The sequence below is a fragment of the Echiichthys vipera genome (assembly GCF_963691815.1).
Source record: "Echiichthys vipera genome assembly, chromosome: 5".
In the NCBI taxonomy this organism is placed as follows: domain Eukaryota; kingdom Metazoa; phylum Chordata; class Actinopteri; order Perciformes; family Trachinidae; genus Echiichthys; species Echiichthys vipera.
The window spans coordinates 10,811,270-10,830,321 of record NC_139830.1 but is presented as its reverse complement, the minus strand read 5'-3'; the positions used below and the strand labels follow the sequence as shown (position 1 = coordinate 10,830,321).

The 19,052-nt window shown below is 41.9% G+C and overlaps 1 protein-coding gene across 1 annotated transcript; it reads left to right on the top strand.

The window, feature by feature from the left end:
• The first annotated feature begins 553 nt into the window (after window positions 1–553).
• Window positions 554–18,546, top strand: serpini1 (serpin peptidase inhibitor, clade I (neuroserpin), member 1). The gene is made up of 9 exons (XM_083913480.1): window positions 554–650; window positions 11,735–12,026; window positions 12,462–12,692; window positions 12,991–13,185; window positions 15,721–15,925; window positions 16,191–16,288; window positions 17,541–17,627; window positions 17,792–17,881; window positions 17,969–18,546. The coding sequence occupies exons 2-9, from the start codon at window positions 11,756–11,758 to the stop codon at window positions 18,043–18,045; spliced, it is 1,254 nt and encodes a 417-aa protein (XP_083769606.1). The 5' UTR covers window positions 554–650; window positions 11,735–11,755; the 3' UTR covers window positions 18,046–18,546.
• Window positions 18,547–19,052: the final 506 nt, after the last annotated feature.

Sequence of the window (19,052 nt, the reverse complement as noted above, 5' to 3'; positions counted from 1 at the left end):
GATAAAATGCAGAAGATATAATTGGAGTTAAAATAAAATAAGAGCAAACTTAAGTTAGTTATCAGCACAGCACGGAACTAACTGTTGCAGTGTAAGGTAGGACAAGATAGTTCTCTACCAATGTCAACTGTTGTCATTTGGCGTTACACAGTTGCACGGTTGGAGAACATTAAATACCCCTTTTCAGCGGGTTTTAAAAATATCCATTGCACCATTACTGCAGAATTGTGCATTTGCAAAAAAAAAAAAACGATGATAGAATATTTTTTTCATTTCGCTTTTAATATTTGAGGGCAAACAAATTGAGGCAGGTGAAATAAAACACATTACAATAAAATGTACTGTGTCGTACGAATGTGTGAACATGATATTTAAAACACGACACCGCCGTAGGGAGGGTCGAAACCGTGTTTATAATAAATGTAAAGTGAACGTACTGCTCGCGTAAGTAAAGACGGAAGTAGGAAACGGTTACTTATCTTGTTTCGTCGATACTCTTTGGTCGACGTTCATTGGGCCAATCGATGTGGAGGGGGCGGGGTCTGCGGCAAATGAACAAGCAGCGAGCTGCGGTGTTGGAGGAGAGCAGCAGAGAGAGACCGCACACATCCATCCATCCATCCACCCTACCTACCTAACACCGTTTATCGGTAAGAGCCGTTTTATGCAATAACCTACTACTGGTTCAATCACAAAACCTGCAGTGATTTATCCGAAAGACACCATAGAATGATAAACCTAAACTGCTCAGCGTTTGTAAGAAAGAAAAAATATATATTAGTAGTTTGTCCATACAATTATTTTTTTTATAAAGGTGTAGGAATGTGTTGATGTAATAGGTAATGTTTGTGGTATAGTGTAGAGGGATTGTGATGCCATAATCAACATGTGTATGCTTTTGATAAGGGGGTGGAGACGCACATTGGAGCCAAACATATTTCTCCAAGCCTATTGATTAAAGCCGTTACCCGGGTGTCCACCACCCAATGCTGTTTAATTTGTATCGCTAGTTTATGGTTGCATTGCTTGTTTTTGTTTGTTTGTTTTTTTTCTCACTGAAAACAAGCTCGGGCATTGCAGTGTGGTTCTTGTCCTTGAAATATAGGCAAAGGCGCAGTGAGTGGATGTGTGTGAATCAACGAGGCAGATTGTAGTAGCCTGGTCCTACCCTATATCCCCTCAGCCCGACCCACCACACACACACACACACACACACACACACACACACACACACACACACACACACACACACACACACACACACACACACACACACACACACTTGTTATTCCTTCATACTGGTGTGTGTGTGTGTGTGTGTGTGTGTGTGTGTGTGTGTGTGTGTGTGTGTGTGTGTGTGTGTGTGTGTGTGTGTGTGTGTGTGTGTGTGTGTGTGTGTGTGTGTGTGTGTGTGTGTGTGTTGGTTTTGTAATGTAACAGGACCGGCATATTCAACTGGTTGACAAACCTGAGAAAGAAAAAACATATCTCTTGTATCTCAAAGCTAAAAGAGTATGATGAAGAAAAAAAAATTGCACCTTCTGTCTCATTCTCTCAGTCCACCCATGGTCTCTGTATCTGCAACTAAAATTATGACCCCCTGAATCCTCATTTAGGCCCGTAGTTCCAGCTCCATGTTCAGAAAACCAGCCGCCCTTTCATATCATAATCTCAATGTTTTAATCCCTCATGCATCTGAATCCCTGGTTAATCTCTGCTGATATATAACCTGCTGTTTCCTCCCTATGCCCTCCTGGGGTGTTAGTGATTGTGTGTGTGTCCTGCCTATTCCCACTGAGCGCTGCATTAATTGCATTTCAATAATTAAATGTCTTTCAAATCATGCCTAGTCTAACAAAATGAAGGAATCGAGAAGCAACTGGCTGGGTCTGAACGTGTGTGACTGCCAAGCCACACAACACGTGCATACGTGTGTGTGTGTGGACGTCTTTCTGTCAGATACATATTCCGCTGTGAGAATAGGAGGGCATTTGCAATAAGTACTGCAGTTGACTCTAGATACATAAATTCAGGCTTGAATAAAACCTGCTATTTGCTGCAGTACTAAGTGATGCCCATGGTTACTGAATTTGAATTTCCTGAAAATGCGCTAGAACAAAAGGCTGGCTGTGATCAGCATGAAAAACAGCTTATTTGTCTTCCAGAAATGGAATTCACCACATTGATAAAATAGTGGGCCTGTTTAAATTATATATTGCATTTACCCTATAATTGGAAACATGGAGAGAGGTGGTTAAACTATATTTCAGTAGTTTTTCCCTTCACTTTCTAAACAAACGCACACGCTGAGGCTCCCCTGTACATTCTGCTGCAGCAAAGACACAAGGGAGATTATACCTGCCCTGATAGGAGGATGAGAGCAGAGAGGTTCAGAGAGAAAGAGGTCAGGAGTTATTATGAGAGTGAAAGAGGAAATCAAAAGAATGGAAATGAATTGTTTGATTGAATAAATGCCTCAAACTGTGAATGGTTTAATATCTAATGAAATATTCCCATGTTGGCAAAAACATTGGCTATAAACTTCTAAAAGAAAGCTCTAAAATATGGAGGGCATTATCTGATAAATTGAATTTCTCTACAAATCTCTGTACAAGATCATACAAAATCTTTCCAACCTTTTATAGTTTCTCCAGCTCACATCAACTCTGTGGTTCACAAGCACGCGCACACATGCACACTCACGTACCACAGAATCGACCTGTCGATTGATTGGCAGCGCTGAGGAGTGGACTGAGTGCAGACGAGGGGCGATGAGAGACAGAGACATATTTCTGTGAAGAGGACAGTAAAAAGCTTGAAGTGAATGCTTGGTAATTCCCATATTTCCCCCCTTTCTCAAACTCTATGGCTCAAATACCAAATCAATTTGAATTATTCTCCTTATTGTCTCACTTATCACCGTCATAGTCTCTCTCAACCTCTTCTCAATTGTCACACATGTTTGCTAGCTAACCTTACACCCCCTGAAGTGAGCAAAAATAATCACAGTTGAGTCTGTGAGGGATTCAAACACCCTTATTATCACCCTGCCGTCGTGCTGCCCTCTCCTTCACCTGGCTATCACTTCTTATTCAGCATCCCTCGCCTTGCTGGCCCTTTCTTACCTCTGTTACCACCTCGCCCCACCCCCAAACACACACACACACACACACCTCAAGACCTTTCCTGTGCTCCGGTGTCTCCCTGGTCTTTAGTCCATTTGAAAAGGCCTCCAGTCTTTTCACTTTTGCCACTGACCCCAAATAGAAGCCGATCCAATTACAGCTCAAGCCTCCTTACTGCGCTCACACAGCGCCGTCGCTGCTAGTGTATGTGTGTTTTTCTGATTTAGAGTGAGAAAAGAGACACTGTTGAGTGTGTCTTGGCAGAATGTGGGGAGCATTCAACCATCTTCCCATGCAGGGGGTCGTTAGATATCGTTGGCTCTGAGTCAAAGCTGGAAGCCGCGTGGAAGCTGCCTCCATTCAGCTTTTCAAAGCGCTTCCTGTCACTATCTATCTGTCTTTATTTGCGTCTTGTCTTTTGCTTATGTCCTCCCCACGTCTTCCTTGTTTTTGTTGGTAAAAAACAAGACTGCTTGTCTTTTCTTTCTTTTCTCCCTCGGAGTCTATCAAACTGTCTTCATACCTCTTTATCGCTCTCTCTGTGTGTCTCTCCCTCTGGGTGTCTCTGTTAGCAGGGATTAATAAAGGGTTGTTAACCTCCGTTTGCCCTCTGTGGAGTGTACAGTTAGCATCCTGGGACTTCAGGCAGGTTCCATAGCACGTTATGTCATTTTGTAACAAGGGTCTGAATGAGCTATGGTAGTGAGCTGAGGATGGGCTGTAAGTAGGTAATTTTGTCAGCCACTGGGATGGATATAAACTTTAAGGGTAGAATTTGTTTGATTAATGGGCTGTTACTGTAAGTTAAACTGGTTTTATGAACTATTGGTGCACCCACAGCAGGCACCAGAAACCCGATGTTGTGCCATTGTTGCGGGTGTGATTGAGATACAGATATACTTCCCAATTTACGGCCCACAATAAGGTGCCAGGTGACCCGCCAGCCATTTAAGAATTACTAATAGATAAGGTGTCAGAGGGCATTACAAAAAACATCAAAATAGATCTTGTTAATAAAAGTGCCAGAGATAAGCCCAAACTGCTGTCCTCAAATTATAGAAACATCCATGTGTACACCTGACCACAGTTAATAATGTTTGTTTTTTTAAACAAAGAACTTCAAAGACAGTTATGGACCTTTTCTTAATGTTTTTCGTCATTTCATCTGATAAATGTGTGTTTAACTGGCCACTAACCTCCTGTCATTTTGCAAAAGTGAGATAGCTGAGTAGGGAATGAGTCCTTACCCCAAGTGAAGGAGTTCAAGTACCTCGGGATCTTGTTCACGAGTGAGGGGACGATGGAGCGTGAGTTTGGTCGGAGAATCGGAGCAGCGGGGGCGGTGTTGCAGTCACTCTACCGCACCGTTGTGATGAAAAGAGAGCTGAGCCGGAAGGCAAAGCTCTCGGTCTACCGGTCAATCTTCGTTCCTACCCTCACCTATGGTCATGAAAACTGGGTCATGACCGAAAGTATGAGGTCGCGGGTACAAGCGGCCGAAATGTGTTTTCTCAGGAGGGTGGCTGGAGTCTCCCTTAGAGAGAGGGGGAGAAGTTCAGCATCCTTGAGGAACTCGGAATAGAGCCGCTGCTCCTTTGCGTTGAAAGGAGCCAGTTGAGGTGGTTCAGGCATTTAGTAAGGACCCAGGCAAGTCCAGCTGGGAGGAGGCCTCGGGGAAGACCCAGGACTAGGTGGAGAGATTATATCTCCACACTGGCCTGGGAACGCCTTGTGATCCCCCAGTTAGAGGTGGTTAATGTGGCCCGGGAAAGGGAAGTTTGGGGTCCCCTGCTAAAGCTGCTGCCACCGCGACCCGACCCCGGATAAGCGGTTGAAGTTGAGATGAGAGATAGCTGAGTATCGCTGCACTACACTGTTAGGGTAAAAGTACTTTAGAGAGTGTTGCCTTTTCAATTACAGAATAAATAATAATCTATAACACATTTCACACTGGGTTATAATTCCCTGTGAATGAGGAAATTTAATTAATTGAATGTGCCACTTAATAAATGAAATACTGTAAATGAGCCAAAGGTTGGAGAGACAGTTTCTTCTTATAAATGATACTCAGTGTTTCACCTCAGATTTTTTTTTCTTCAAAGTGGAATCTGATCAGTCTTGAACGTGTTGGTATCTTAACTAAACACCAGCCCCACCTCAACAAATGTCAAAATTGCACTACTTAGAACCGGTCACAGCTAATACTTTTTCACAGAAGACAGAAAAGTCCACATGCAGGGTGCAAATCACAGCAGACTTGCCATGCATTTTCTATTTTTCTGTATCTTCATCAGCGTGGGTCGCGTGTAAAATGAGGCTATTATTGATGCATGATTCATACATGAGGGTGAAGATACCGGCATGATTTGGATTTACCAAAAAATCTAAGCCAATCGTCTCCGAAGCACTAGGTATGTCCAGTTTGTGCCATTCAGTTAGAGCAGTGCACCACTCTGCAAAGTATACTGTTTCCAGCTTTAGTTGAAAGTATTGTATCATATTGTGATGTTTGGTTTTGATACCGTGTTGAGGTGTAATGTGGTCGGTAACTGATTCTAACATATCAGACGTGCTGACATACAGTATACTGTAGCAAGTATAGGCTTACAGTACATGCTTGAAGCTAAAAGCCAGCTCCCCGTAGAACCATGGTATAGTTTGCACACTACAAGTGTAAACAATAAAATGAATCATGGTTGAATAAGAGCTTTGTTAACACAGCAAAATGAAGCTTCACCTTTCGCAATAACACCGAATAATTTACAATCACCAGTTTTAAAATGACAGTCATCTAGGGTCTGCAGATACAAGGATGGCCTAGTTTACCGTTGTTTTGATCTTCAGGCTTATTTGGTCATGGAACCCGTGTTACATTTTATTTTAAGATTTACAGTTTAATTAAGAAGTAATCCACTGAAGTTGTATTTGCTGGCACATTCATTTTTACATTTAAAGTAATAAAGAATATGTGTGAATAGGGTGGCAGTAATTGTTGCTTTTGGGGGGCGCTTGCATGCTCCCAAACCTTTGTTAAAGGTTGTTAAACCGTAGATATGCACAGTGTAAAATAGTGTAACATCAACAAAATTATGTTGAAGTTAAAAGCACAGTGGTGGATTTCAGAACATTTGATAATTATCATTTACATATAGATGAAAAATAAATCTTAAATTCATGATCATTCTTCTGGATTTTGAAATTCCACCATTACAAAAGAATTGCGCTTTAGTGTCCTCCATCAGATCTACACAATAGGGCTATCAGGACAGGTAGATCACATCAGGGGGTGCCAGCAATGAACATGACTGTGGTGGGAATCGATGGGCTCAAGCACACAACAACAAAATTGAAATACACTTAAACAAACAGAACTGTTGCACTCTTTGTTTGTTTTTTAGCTTCTAGACTCTTTTCCTGTTCGTCTGGATGAGATATTACTACCAGCCACTCTGGCCATTTAGCTGCTGTTGCCTGGTTGCTACAAAAGGTGCAAATAAGGGCCAAGAGTGGAACGTACCACTTGATTGATGAATTGTATTCACTTTATTGGGCCATAATGGAAGTCCCCAGTCACCACAGGAGTGCTTCCTTTCTCCTGGACTGCAGTAGTTAAAGGCTCTGCAGTGGTGGGCATTATTGCAACTCCACCTTGGGAGTCTCCACATCAGAGAGTTGGCTGTCTAATCAAACAGGGAAATAAGTGAAAACACTCAAGAGACATGAGTGATTTGAGATTACAGTAAAGATGTAGCTTCATTCATTTTTAGTGTGAGTGTTCATGAGTCTCACTCAGTCCAAGACTATGTGAAAACATATAGTGGCCAGTGTGGTGCCTCCAAGGAAGACTTGAAACGTATGAATGTCAACCAGACTCCATTATCTCTGGACTGCAAAGCCCTCTATAAGCTAGGTATCATCATGAAATTGTGCCAGATTACTAGGTTAGGTTTTTTGAGATAATCGTAGACATAATTCTCTACAATTTATTCCCAGAGGAATTGGCATCCATGAAATGGGATGTTAGCCTTTTTTATCGAATTCGTCGAAGCACCTTTGAGCTTCGGCAGTTTGGACGTGTACTATACTTAGAGCCTAAGTGAACCAGTGTACTGTGATTTGAAGTGGGTTAAAAATGGAGATACTGTTGGAGGACTTTGCTGCGGCTCCATTGTGATCACTTCCATAGGGAAGAAGAAGAGCGGGAGCTTGCCTTGTTTTTGTAAAATTACAGAGTGCACTCGGTTTACTGTGTGTGTGCGTGTGTGCGTGTGTGCGTGTGTGCGTGTGTGTACCAGACAATGTCAGAGAGTGACAGAACTGGAGCTGGTGTGAAGAGTTCTTTTGAGGAGAGGGGTTAGACAGAAAATGCTGAGTAGTGTGTGAAAAAAGGAAAGAGAGTTTATCTGCCTATGAGGAAGGAGGAAGGTATCTTTAAAGGGTACAAATTCTCTCTGTCAGCTTGGCAAAATGAAAAATGTCCATCACAGTTGCCTTGGTAACCTTGGCTTGTGGAAATGTGTGTGTGTGTGTGTGTGTGTGTGTGTGTGTGTGTGTGTGTGTGTGTGTGTGTGTGTGTGTGTGTGTGTGTGTGTGTGTGTGTGTGTGTGTGTGTGTGTGTGTGTGTGTGTGTGTGTGTGTGTGTGTGTGTGTGTGTGTGTGTGTGTGTGTGTGTGTGTGTGTGTGTGTGTGTGTGTGTGTGTGTGTGTGTGTGTGTGTGTGTGTGTGTGTTTGCGTGTGTGTGTGTGTGTGTGTGTTTGCGTGTGTACCTGTGGATTTCAACCGTGAATGAGGATGTCCATGTTTAATAAATTCCACTGGCCTCCGAAGTATGCCGTCTCAAGGTGTTGGGTTTAAATGGCAGTAAGGATTAACGTACGTGCTGTGGATTTGGGTGACGTCACATTTTGATTGTGTAAATGTCAACTGACGATCTATTCTGTCGGAGAATTAGGATTACACAGAGAGATTAGAGGCTGCTTTTAAAGGCCAGTGAGTTTAATTGCACGGAATGAATCAAGTTGTCAGGATTAAACTCTTGCAATGTAAACCACGAGAGATTTTCTGACATATTCAGTTCTTTTAGTCACAAGAGAACATTTTATAGCTGGGTGTTGGGTTTCCGGGCTTGCCTGGGAGGGGTGCTGGGAACCCCACCCGAGTAGATTAGTGCCAAATACTTGTTCATAGTCATCAATGGCCGCAGACAACGTGCCACTACTCAAAAGGTCAGAGCGGTGCCACTGTTACAAGTAATAGCCAGACAACCATGGTGTTATTATCCACTCACACATGCAAACTCTCAGCAGATACACATGGGCACACACAATGATGCCCCACACTCCTTTTCCTGGCTTAACTGCATGGCTGGGTCTTTCCTTACAGAGAGCAGGGCAGTCTGTCTCAGAAAAGTTCAGCTCCCACAGCTCAGAAGGTCAGGAACATTACCTCCATTTACATCTCTGCCAGCCGCCCCCTCCTTTCCCTAAGCCTTTCCTACTCTCTCTGGATCTTGCTCACTCTACTCAGTGTCTAACGCACAACATGTGAGCAGGTGAACATACGTGACCAACGATTTATTAACTGCAACACACTAGGTTTGCACCCTCGGGTGTCTTTTGATTTTTCTGTTAAAATCTATTTACATTTGTGAATCATTAATGCAGCAAGGCTGTTTCCAAGGTTTTAACAGCAGTGTCTGTGCCTGCCACGCCGAGGGGTCCAAATCCAAATAATATACAGTATAGGATCTGATTAAATATCTTACAGTCAGTCATCTTCAGGACCTAATTTAGTTTGCCAAATGATGCACTGAACAATAGACTTTCTGACTTCCCCATTTTGTCTTTAGCTCTCAGCCCCGAGCTGTTTTTTCATCTGGCTGAAACTGGGACATTTTAAGAATCATTAAGATAATTTCTTAAACCAGCTGGACACACAAATAGTGGATTTCTCTAGGGACTGTTTTCATAAGCGGATTAATACAAATTTGGTACTCTAGTGAGTATTTTTTATTTATTTCTTTATTTATTGACAAAACGATAATAAAATATCTAGCCTTATCCTAAACTCCACATATATTCACACATTTGGGTACATGAACAACAAAGTGTTGTGTGACTCCATCCTTGGTGAATGAAATCTGTAAACTGAAATGGATTTCCTTTTGCGGACTAAAGCGGATGCAAATCCAGTGGGTATTTGGTCCGTGCCATGCCTGTCAAAAGCAGTTTGTCAGAATACTTGTTGATGGAGAACAAACAAGATGTTGACTGTCAGTTTAGGACGACATACAGTGGAAGTGATGTGTGGCGATGTGTGTTTCGCAAGAGAATGAGGAATCAAACTTCAAATCTTATGACCTAGTAAAGTGTAGGCAGGGCTGGCCGTCTCCAGCCATTTAATCAGATGGTATCTTTTTTTAAGGATAAGGCTAGAGCAATAGTAGCAATGGATTTAGCAAGTATTACTCAGTTTTACACAGTTTTTTAAAGTGCATTTGTTGGGAACTATTTTCAGCAACATTGGATGCTCTAGTGAGTATTTACAACAGGAGGGCAGTGTATGTGGGGTTGTCAAAAGAAACTACAGAGCCCATGTTAATGCGAACATGTCTCCCAGTGTAACAGTGTGGCCCTTTGATGTATTGTAATAGTTTTTGGACAACAATGGAAGTCTATGGCACAAAGGGACTAAGAGTTGGATACACAAACACATAATAGGATCAATTCATTGTTGGCTTTGGTCTTTTCATGGAATTAGTTGACAAAAAGAAAAAATATAGAATATCACCAGACTAATCCTTAATGGATTTGACATTCATGCGTCCCCCTGTTTGGATTGGCTCTATTTTGGAGGGAACATTAGTTGTCACATGCCATAGCACAGCAGAGGAAAGGACAGTACACAACAATTCTCTGGCTGCTGCCTATTGTTGTTGTTGACACTCAGGTACATTGTGACCACAATAACCTGCTGTCCCACTCATACAGTAGCAGCCAGCAGATTCCAGCCCTGCATGGGACTGCCAATTGAATCCTTTACACAAAATGTAATGACAACAGCACAGCAGAGAGACAAACAACAAAACAAATGTCCATGAGTTAATTCACACTTTATCGCTGCCTCTTGATATCGTTCTCTACTCTCTCTCTCCCTCTCCCTCTCTCTCTCTTTCTTTCTCTCTCCCTCTGTCTCTCTCCCTCTCTCTTTATGCTATGCATTTTTTGTTTGAGCAGCAGAAAACAATGTTGCCTGGCAACAACAGTACCAGTGAGATGGCACAGTGTGTGTACATTTCTTGTCATTTTAAAAGGTATAAAGGGAAGGTTAAAGAGACTGAAAAGGTAGAGAGATGAGAGGGAGGAGGAGGCTGGTGGAGATAGATAACATGTGGATGAGAGGGAGATGAAAAAGAAAGCGAGAAGTGTGATGGCATGGAAAGATGAGGGGAAGGACGGAGGATGGGGAGGAGGTAAAGGCCGCTGCCTAATCAGTTATTCTGTACAGACAGACAGAAACTCATCTATTCACATTCAAAGGCTCACACACACACACGCACACGCACACACACACACACACACACACACACACACATACACACACACGCACACAGCGAAGCAGATTTTAAAAAAAGAAGCTGATTTAACTCAAGAAGATAAGAATGGCCATAAAGTATGTATGAGCTCATTTAGCAGATGTGCTCTGAACAGCAATACTGACTGCAGTCAGCAGTACAGCAGTAGTTACCGCACATTCTTGTTGTTTATTTACTATCTCACTGCCTCCCATTCTCTCTCCATCTCCTTCAGTCTGTTATTGCTATAACAACGGTTTAACGCTTCATGTGTGTGTTTTTTTCTTTTCTTTTCTTCTTTTTTCCTTCCTTTGTTCTATCTCTTCCCTGACCCACTGCCCTTTTATCCAGCTTCATATGAATCTGTTCAATCTTTCTCTCAGTTATCCCCACTCTTTCGTTTTACGCTTCAAGCCATTTTTCAGTATTTAAAAGTGTCTTCATGAGAGTCCTCTTTGCATTTATAATTTCCTCTTCTAACAAGTAGAAATCGTTACAGGCTATGTTTATAATCTTTTGTTTTCACAATTTTAATTGGCAATATGTTTGACTGACAGATGTTTCTCTCTCCTCTCCCCCTTTTTCGTCATCCCACATCCTCGCTCTCTCTACTTTCATCTCTGTCTCCCTCCCTTCCAAAATCCTCTTGACCTTCATCTCTTTTTCTCCCTTACGCAATAATCTTCTTTACCTTTATCTCTCCCTCTGCCCCCTCCCTCCTTTCTACAATCCTCTCTACCCTTCACCTCTCTATCCTCTCTGCAATTCTCTCTACTTTGGGCTCCATCCCTTCCCCAAATAATTTTCTCTCTTTCATCTTGTCTTCCCTTCATCCTCATCCACACCTTTTTGGCTGCTACTCCCCCATCCATTTCTCCAATCACTCATTTCCTGTTGCTAACCCCCGTTTGCCTCCCCATCCTCATTTTTTATTCTCTATCTCCTTTTCTCCCCTGTCTATCTCTCCTTCTCTCCATCATCACATTCAATTTCTCATCTGTTTCTTTCCATCCCACTCCTTCCACTCTTCACTCAGCTATCAGTGCTCAGTGCTGCGATGTTGTTCCTGGACGTTTTCTCCCCGCTCCTCCTCCTCCTCTCCATCCTGTTGCCGCGCTACGGTTGCCGGGCGGCGGACATTCCTGAGGACACTACATCAGAGTTCTCGGTCAGACTGTACCACCGGCTTCAGGCGGCGGGGGATCAGGATAACATAATTTTCTCCCCACTGAGCGTGGCCGTGGCCCTGGGCATGGTGGAGCTGGGAGCCAAGGGGGCTTCACTGGAGGAGATACGACAGGCTGTAGGATTCAGTCACCTGGTGCCAGGTGAGAGACACGTTCATAAACAGGTTCACCAGCATCAGGGTCAAGGGGTGGAGGAAGGAAGAGGAGTTGGATCCAAATGTTATGTGATCTCATATATTTTATTAAATTCCAGTTTACTCGTCAGTTTCACTCAGGTGATGGGTCTAATGAAAGACACTATCCACTTGTAAGTAAGTGAATTATTAAATCACTAGAGAACTCCTTAATAGAATATAAATATATGAACTTATTTTAACAACAGGTCTCATGCAACATACACACAAACATGCACACACTATACATGCAGTCAAAAGCCAGTTATCATTTCAGCCTAAAAGATGCAGTAATTTGTTTTGTTTTTTGTCACGTAACACCTGATCAATGATACAGTTACATTCATTTTCTATTGCTGTACCATTGTTGACATGTATGTGTGCATGTCCCTCTGTTCTCCAGGGGTGGAGTTCTCTTTGCTCCAGAACCTGACAACAGCGCTCTCGGACGATGACACCCACTATGTGATCCGATTTGCCAACAGCCTCTTCCTGCAGGAGGGCGTCACCTTTAACCCTGAGTTCCTGCATCTGATGAGGAAATACTTCCGGGCTGATGTGGAAACGGTAGACTTCAGTGAATCAGCAGCCGTGGCCGAGCAGATCAACAACTGGGTGGAAAATCATACCGAGAGTGAGTAGGGGAGGGAGGGAGGAAGAAAGGGAAAGATACAGATGAAGCAAAGCAAAGGAGGGTGATAATATGAATACATAATTACATCTACAATCCCAGCATATTATAAAAGTGACACAAAGTTACATCATTGTTTGCTTGATCACATAATCTACAAAAACAAACTTTAGTGATTACATTCTCAACCCTCAGTTGGACAAATCTCTATCCTTATCTGTGGGCGCCTTCAAAAGCTGCATCAAAGCAGGTGCTGTCTTTAAGGTAATGAAAGATGCACTTTACAAATCCCTCCCAACAGGTAAGATCCGTGAGCTGCTATCAGCCGAGGACTTCAGCAGCGTGACTCGCCTGACCCTGGTGAACGCCGTCTACTTCAGAGGCTCCTGGAAAAACCAGTTCAGGCCAGAGAACACCAGAACGTTCTCCTTCAGCAGAGACGACGGCTCTGAAGTCCAGACGCTCATGATGTACCAACAGGGAGACTTCTACTATGGTAGGGATGAGCTGTGTGTGTGTGTTTGTGTGTGCGTCTTTTAGAATTCCACTTGTGGCTCTTCTTCTGGAGCCCTTGAATTGCAGCTCCTATTTCCCGAGGTTATTTAAAATGTTAATCTTAGATCTGAAAAAATGGTATTTGGAGTGTTATTCCCAGGGAAGGCTGTTCTTTTCTGCTCAGTGAGCCCTGCTTCTAAAAAATTTGCTTCACTAGCGGAAACTCCTCTGGTACGTCTGTTTGATTCCGTAGTATATTTTGAAGGCTATTTTGTTAATGTCATACTATATTAGCTGTACTGTGACAGTCTGTGTTAAGTCATGTAGTACTATATTAGGTTTTGCTAAATCGACTCTGACAGAAGGTAGAACAAACAATGCTGTCTTTCTTTCACTCATTTTGAAATTTTATTTCATCCTCTCCTTCACACACCTGTGCTGCGGAGGATGTTTTATTAATATCGGCTTCTAATTAGATTACGGGACATCCTATTTTCTCTGTTGTTTGATCTGTTTGATCTGTTGTTGCTGATTTTTAATCATCTGGAGTAATTATAGAGCAGTAAAGTCACTGGGAATTTCCGAATATCCCTGAAAAGATGTTTTCCAATCGTCATTAAATTTTGACAAATGGCATGCACGCTGCGACACAAATTTGTTCTTTCAATGGAAGAAAAGATTATGTTCTCTCTCTCTCTCTCTCTCTTTTTTACACCTTTTTTATATTCAATATTGGTAAATGTGATGTTTTGGGAGTTATTGTTATGTAGCTAAATCTTCTAATGTAGCATGTGTTATTTACTGTCTGAGTTTGTGCTGTCTTAAAGCTCCCGTTGAAGTTTTATATACTTTATACAATTATCATATCTGTCATAATCTGGTTGCTTTGAGTTGGGAGCGCTATACTGTTTGTGTCAGACACTGATGTATTTGGTGTTTTGCCAGCACTGTGAGGTGTAAGACTGTTTGTACTGGAGTCCTGCAGGTTAGCCATAATGCTGTTACATCCGAACGATGCATCTAGGCATGTTTTGTATGAAGTACTGCCAAAGACAGTTACATCAGATTTTTACTGCAATGCTGCTAAGGTTGTCGCGTTTGAGTTATTTTGGTGCAGTCTGTATTTGTGTGGTGAGATTGCATACACCTACGTTCAGTGTGCACACAGTCATCATCACAAGTAAGGATCAAGGAGATCTGTGTATGTGTGAACTGGTGTGTGTGTGTGTGTGTGTGTTTGTGTGTGTGCGTTTGTGTGTGTTTGTGTCTGTGTGCTGCAGAACAAGGACAGGTCCCCGGGGGAAAGTCTGCGTTTTGCATTCTCATTTTTAAGCACAATCATATTGGTTAAGTAAAAATGTTTTTGGGAAGCCACACCCCGCTCTCTGCTGCAACATTGCCTCACTCTGCATCTGCAGCTGCTTCACATAATGCTACATGTAAGTTAATGAAGGATGATGAGTCTTTTGTTGTAATTTTCACTTTTTAAGCAGCTTTAAAAGTAAAATCATGTACCAAGATTAGGATAAAATCTAGCTGTGTCAATTGTTCTGTAATCTCCATCTCAAACTGCAAACAAATACCCACAGTAATTAATTAAGTGAGATAATCTCATATTTAGATTTAAAATCTAGCTTGACTTGTTTAGAGTATAAAAGGATTATCTCATCCTGACAAGGAAATACTGTCTCATTTAATTTCAAGTGAATGTTTGTTGGCTTGTCTTGATTAGATTTTTTTTATCTGTAGGTTTTGTTTAATTAGATACAAGGGACACGTCTGTTAAAGATCCACGTCATTGAAGATATCACTTTCTCAGCCTCTCTAGCAACTCTGTAAGAAGATATCAGCTCTTACAGATGTTAGTGTGTGTAATCGCATGTGCATTTGTCCCTGAATCTGTGTATTTGTGTGTTATACATGTGTGTGTATGTACTGTACATGCAAGGATGTGTTTTTTTCCTAGATCTGAGATTTGTTTACTGGGTTTCATTTCCTGCCTGAAGACAGCCAAGTGCATGTCTGTATAAAGCATAGCATAGCATTTGGGCATAGAATAAGAAGCACGGCCTTTCCTGCTGAATTAAATACAGTATAGTATGTATGAAACATACATTGTCACACCAAATAAAACTTAAGCCTTTAAAGTTAAGCATCAGTGGTTCTGACCACACATTCTGATCAATACAGCCGATCAATGAGCATCTGCTTATGCTGCTCCTCAGTAAAGTTCAAAAACCCATTACAGGAGGCACCAATATACTCTCTCTGTGTGTGTGTGTGTGTGTGTGTGTGTGTGTGTGTGTGTGTGTGTGTGTGTGTGTGTGTGTGTGTGTGTGTGTGTGTGTGTGTGTGTGTGTGTGTGTGTGTGTGTGTGTGTGTGTGTGTGTGTGTGTGTGTGTGTGTGTGTGTGTGTGTGTGTGTGTGTGTGTGTGTGTGTGTGTGTGTGTGTGTGTGTGTGTGTGTGTGTGTGTGTGTGTTCAGGGCTGCACATACCTTTCATTGGCTACATTTGCAAATGTTTCTTTCCCACCAGGCGAGTTCAGCGATGGCTCTCAAGAAGCTGGCGGTGTGTACCAGGTGTTGGAGATGCCCTATGAGGGCGAGGACATGTCCATGCTGATCGTTCTGCCTCGGCAAGAAGTGCCACTGGCTTCCCTGGAGCCCATCATCAAAGCACCCCTGCTGGAGGAGTGGGCAAACAATGTCAAACGGCAGAAGGTGGAAGTCTACTTACCTAGGTGAGAGAAGACACACAGAAACCCTCACACGCTGCTTCACAATGTCTTCAGTCTGAGACACCGTTGTGCTTCGGATGTTATGTGTCTCCAGTTTAGTGACTACCTTCATTTAAATTCTGGGTTGTTGTGGTTGATACATAATACATCCCCATAATAGTAGGCGGTTTTATATAAACTCCTATTTAATATTTATGGTTTTGTCACAAGATGTTTAGTTATTCTGACATGACCACTGACTTATTTAAATTCTGACTGCACTGTTCAGATTCAAAGTGGAGCAGAAGATCGATTTGAGGAGCACTTTGCAGGAGCTTGGAATAAAGAACATCTTCACCAACGATGCGGATCTCTCTGCCATGACAGGTAACACTGAGCTGTATGGAAAAAAACTTACCCATAGATTATAATTAAAAAAAAGTCATAGGCACAAATGATAAGAAGGGTTCAGCTGGAGAAGTTGATTCATTATTTCGACTTTTTGACTGCAGTGAAGTTGCCTCCGGTATTTCCTCAGGTAACCAAGGTAACTAGCACGGAGTGGGCAGGTCAGAGCTGTCATATCATCTGGTAAAAATAGATCCAGAGAGAGAGAGACAGATATATACATACAGACAGAGAAAACAGAGACATACGGTATGTGCATATAAGCAAACATATAAATACAATAATGGTAAAGTTAAGTGAAGTTACAATTCCCTACACAAGTAGCTTCACATGCTCTAGCTTAATAGAGAACAACTGGATCTAACCAAAATGCATCTGAAACAAAAAACAGTTCAAATATCCTTAAATACTGAGGATCCTTCGCGCTGAACAGTTTGTTCTTACTGGTCAGGTGGGGTTATATTTTTATTGTAAGACACAATCTTCAGCCTGTACTGGACAGCACATTATGTTCTAGCTCATCATGTACTCAGAGGACGTGGTATATTCTGCCAGGTAGGTAGATAACAGAGGGGATTTGAAAATTCTTTTAATCAACTCATAGAGATTTTCTGTCTGAGCAGACCAAAATATGTGGGTATACTCTGTAATAGCATACACTGTACCCTGAGGTCTTAAGGGGACATACTGTGCTTATTTTTAGGTTCATATTTTGGGTTTCTTTGTGTTTACACAGTTTGATGTTAAAAAAACACATTCTTTTTCTCATACTGTCTGAATATACCTGTATTCACACTCTGCTTTATTTTAGCGTCTTTCTCTTTCATCCCCCTCTCCCGAAAAAAACTCAGTCAATTCCACATCTGCTCTCTTGGCGTCTTTTGGCGTCTCTGCCCCGTCATTGCAGACTATATTTAGTACAGTTGTGACATCGCAACAGTGCAGAAGTCCTGCCAGTTTCTGATTATTAGCTGTGTGCATTTATCTGTGCATTGAGCATTTTGATACTTTCACAGTATTTATATTGCACCTCAACCTGCTTTATAATACTAATTTAAAAAAAGACATGGAAATCTCACTTTTTACAATATGGGACCTTTAAAAGTCTGCCGATGCACAGACTAAAAGAGTGTCATTCTCAAATTAAACTCAACATCCAACCACCTTCACATCTCACACTGACTGATCAGTAAAGACAAGGTGATGATCTGTGTGCTTCTGTATGAAATAGATGGTAAGGACCTGCACATTGGGAAGGCCGTGCAGAAGGCTTACCTGGAGGTGACTGAGGAGGGGGCAGAAGGAGCCGCTGGGTCAGGTAAAATGCATCTTTTCTTTCTTATCAGAATCTCACTGATTATTTACATGCATAATATTTTCTTTGTACAAATGGGTCTCTATGGCAACTTTAGGTTCACTAAACCAGCTCCCCTCTGTCAGAAAATCCAATGTGGTGTGTGTTTCTTTTCTTCTCTCTCTCAGGAATGATCGCCCTGACCAGGACTCTGGTGCTGTACCCACAAGTCATGGCTGATCACCCGTTCTTCTTTGTCATTAGAAACCGCAGGACAGGTATGTTTGTCTCTTTGCATCTAAATCTGCCTCTGACATACTGCATGCGTATGTGCCTGAGGTTATATCTGTTCCTTTCGTCCCCAGGGTCCATCCTCTTCATGGGCAGGGTCATGACTCCTGAGGTCATCGAGCCCAACGACCATGACTTTGACTCCATGTAACTGCGGTGTGAGGTTTCGTAATCTCAGCCTGACGTCATAAATGCTACTTATCCTCTATCACCATCTTCAGCTGTGTTTTATACTCTTGAAAAAAAACAAATACATACGGAATATATACGATTATATTATATATTGAAATATGACATATGACATATAACGTGACTGTGTTTTGATACTGGAAGCTTTAAACTCTTGGATATGCAGAAAGAGGAAGTTGTACATATTCTCTGGTAACGGATGGTTTGTATATGAGGAAGAAGAACACATGATATGTAATCCACGCACAGCCCCTTTAAGTTCAGCAGCTTCATATTCACTTGCGCCATCTACATACTGCACAAAAACAGTTTTCTCTCTACTTCTTAAAACATATTTACTCTTTCTTACTCCAGATACAGTATGTTCACACTGCAACTTCCCCACTTTAATTATATCCCTGTACATTTAATATTTGTTCTATATATACATATATACTCAGTATTTATTGCAGAATAAACATGTGCAAACATTTTGTCCCTATACAATGAATCTTAGTAATATATCTGTTCCACACAGTATTCTAGTCATTTTTTACACAGTAGGCACATGGCTAAACTGCTGATGAACTAATATGCCTTATCACATCTGAGTGGTTGATTAAGCCCTAGCTGGCCATCTCACAGGTGAGCAAAGGGGCCTGCATAACTAAGGTGGGTTGCTATAGAGACGGATTGGAGCATGCAGGCGCACTGAAAAAGATCTGCTGCACCGTTTTGGATGTACATACAGGGAGAAACAGTAACACCAGCTGTATTCAGTCTTTTACTCAATAAAAACATGAATGTGTTCCCATTAAAAACTGTGTCCTTCTCTGTGCATGGTGGTTGTTTTTGTGTGGTTAAGGGCATTTTTTAATATAAGCTGTATTTTCAAGGACAGTGCCGCTTATATGGACCGTCGACAGCTTTTAGAACAGCTAAAGCATCGTTCAGGTACTTTAAATGAAAGATTTGGTGGGATTAAAAAAC

Coding starts and splice junctions, on each gene's coding strand:
- serpini1 (XM_083913480.1), top strand. CDS start 11,756: ATGTTGTTCCTGGACGTTTTCTCCCCGCTCCTCCTCCTCCTCTCCATC. Junction 15,926..16,190: donor GTGGAAGTCTACTTACCTAG/GTGAGAGAAGAC, acceptor TGCACTGTTCAG/ATTCAAAGTGGAGCAGAAGA. Junction 17,628..17,791: donor AGAAGGAGCCGCTGGGTCAG/GTAAAATGCATC, acceptor TCTCTCTCTCAG/GAATGATCGCCCTGACCAGG.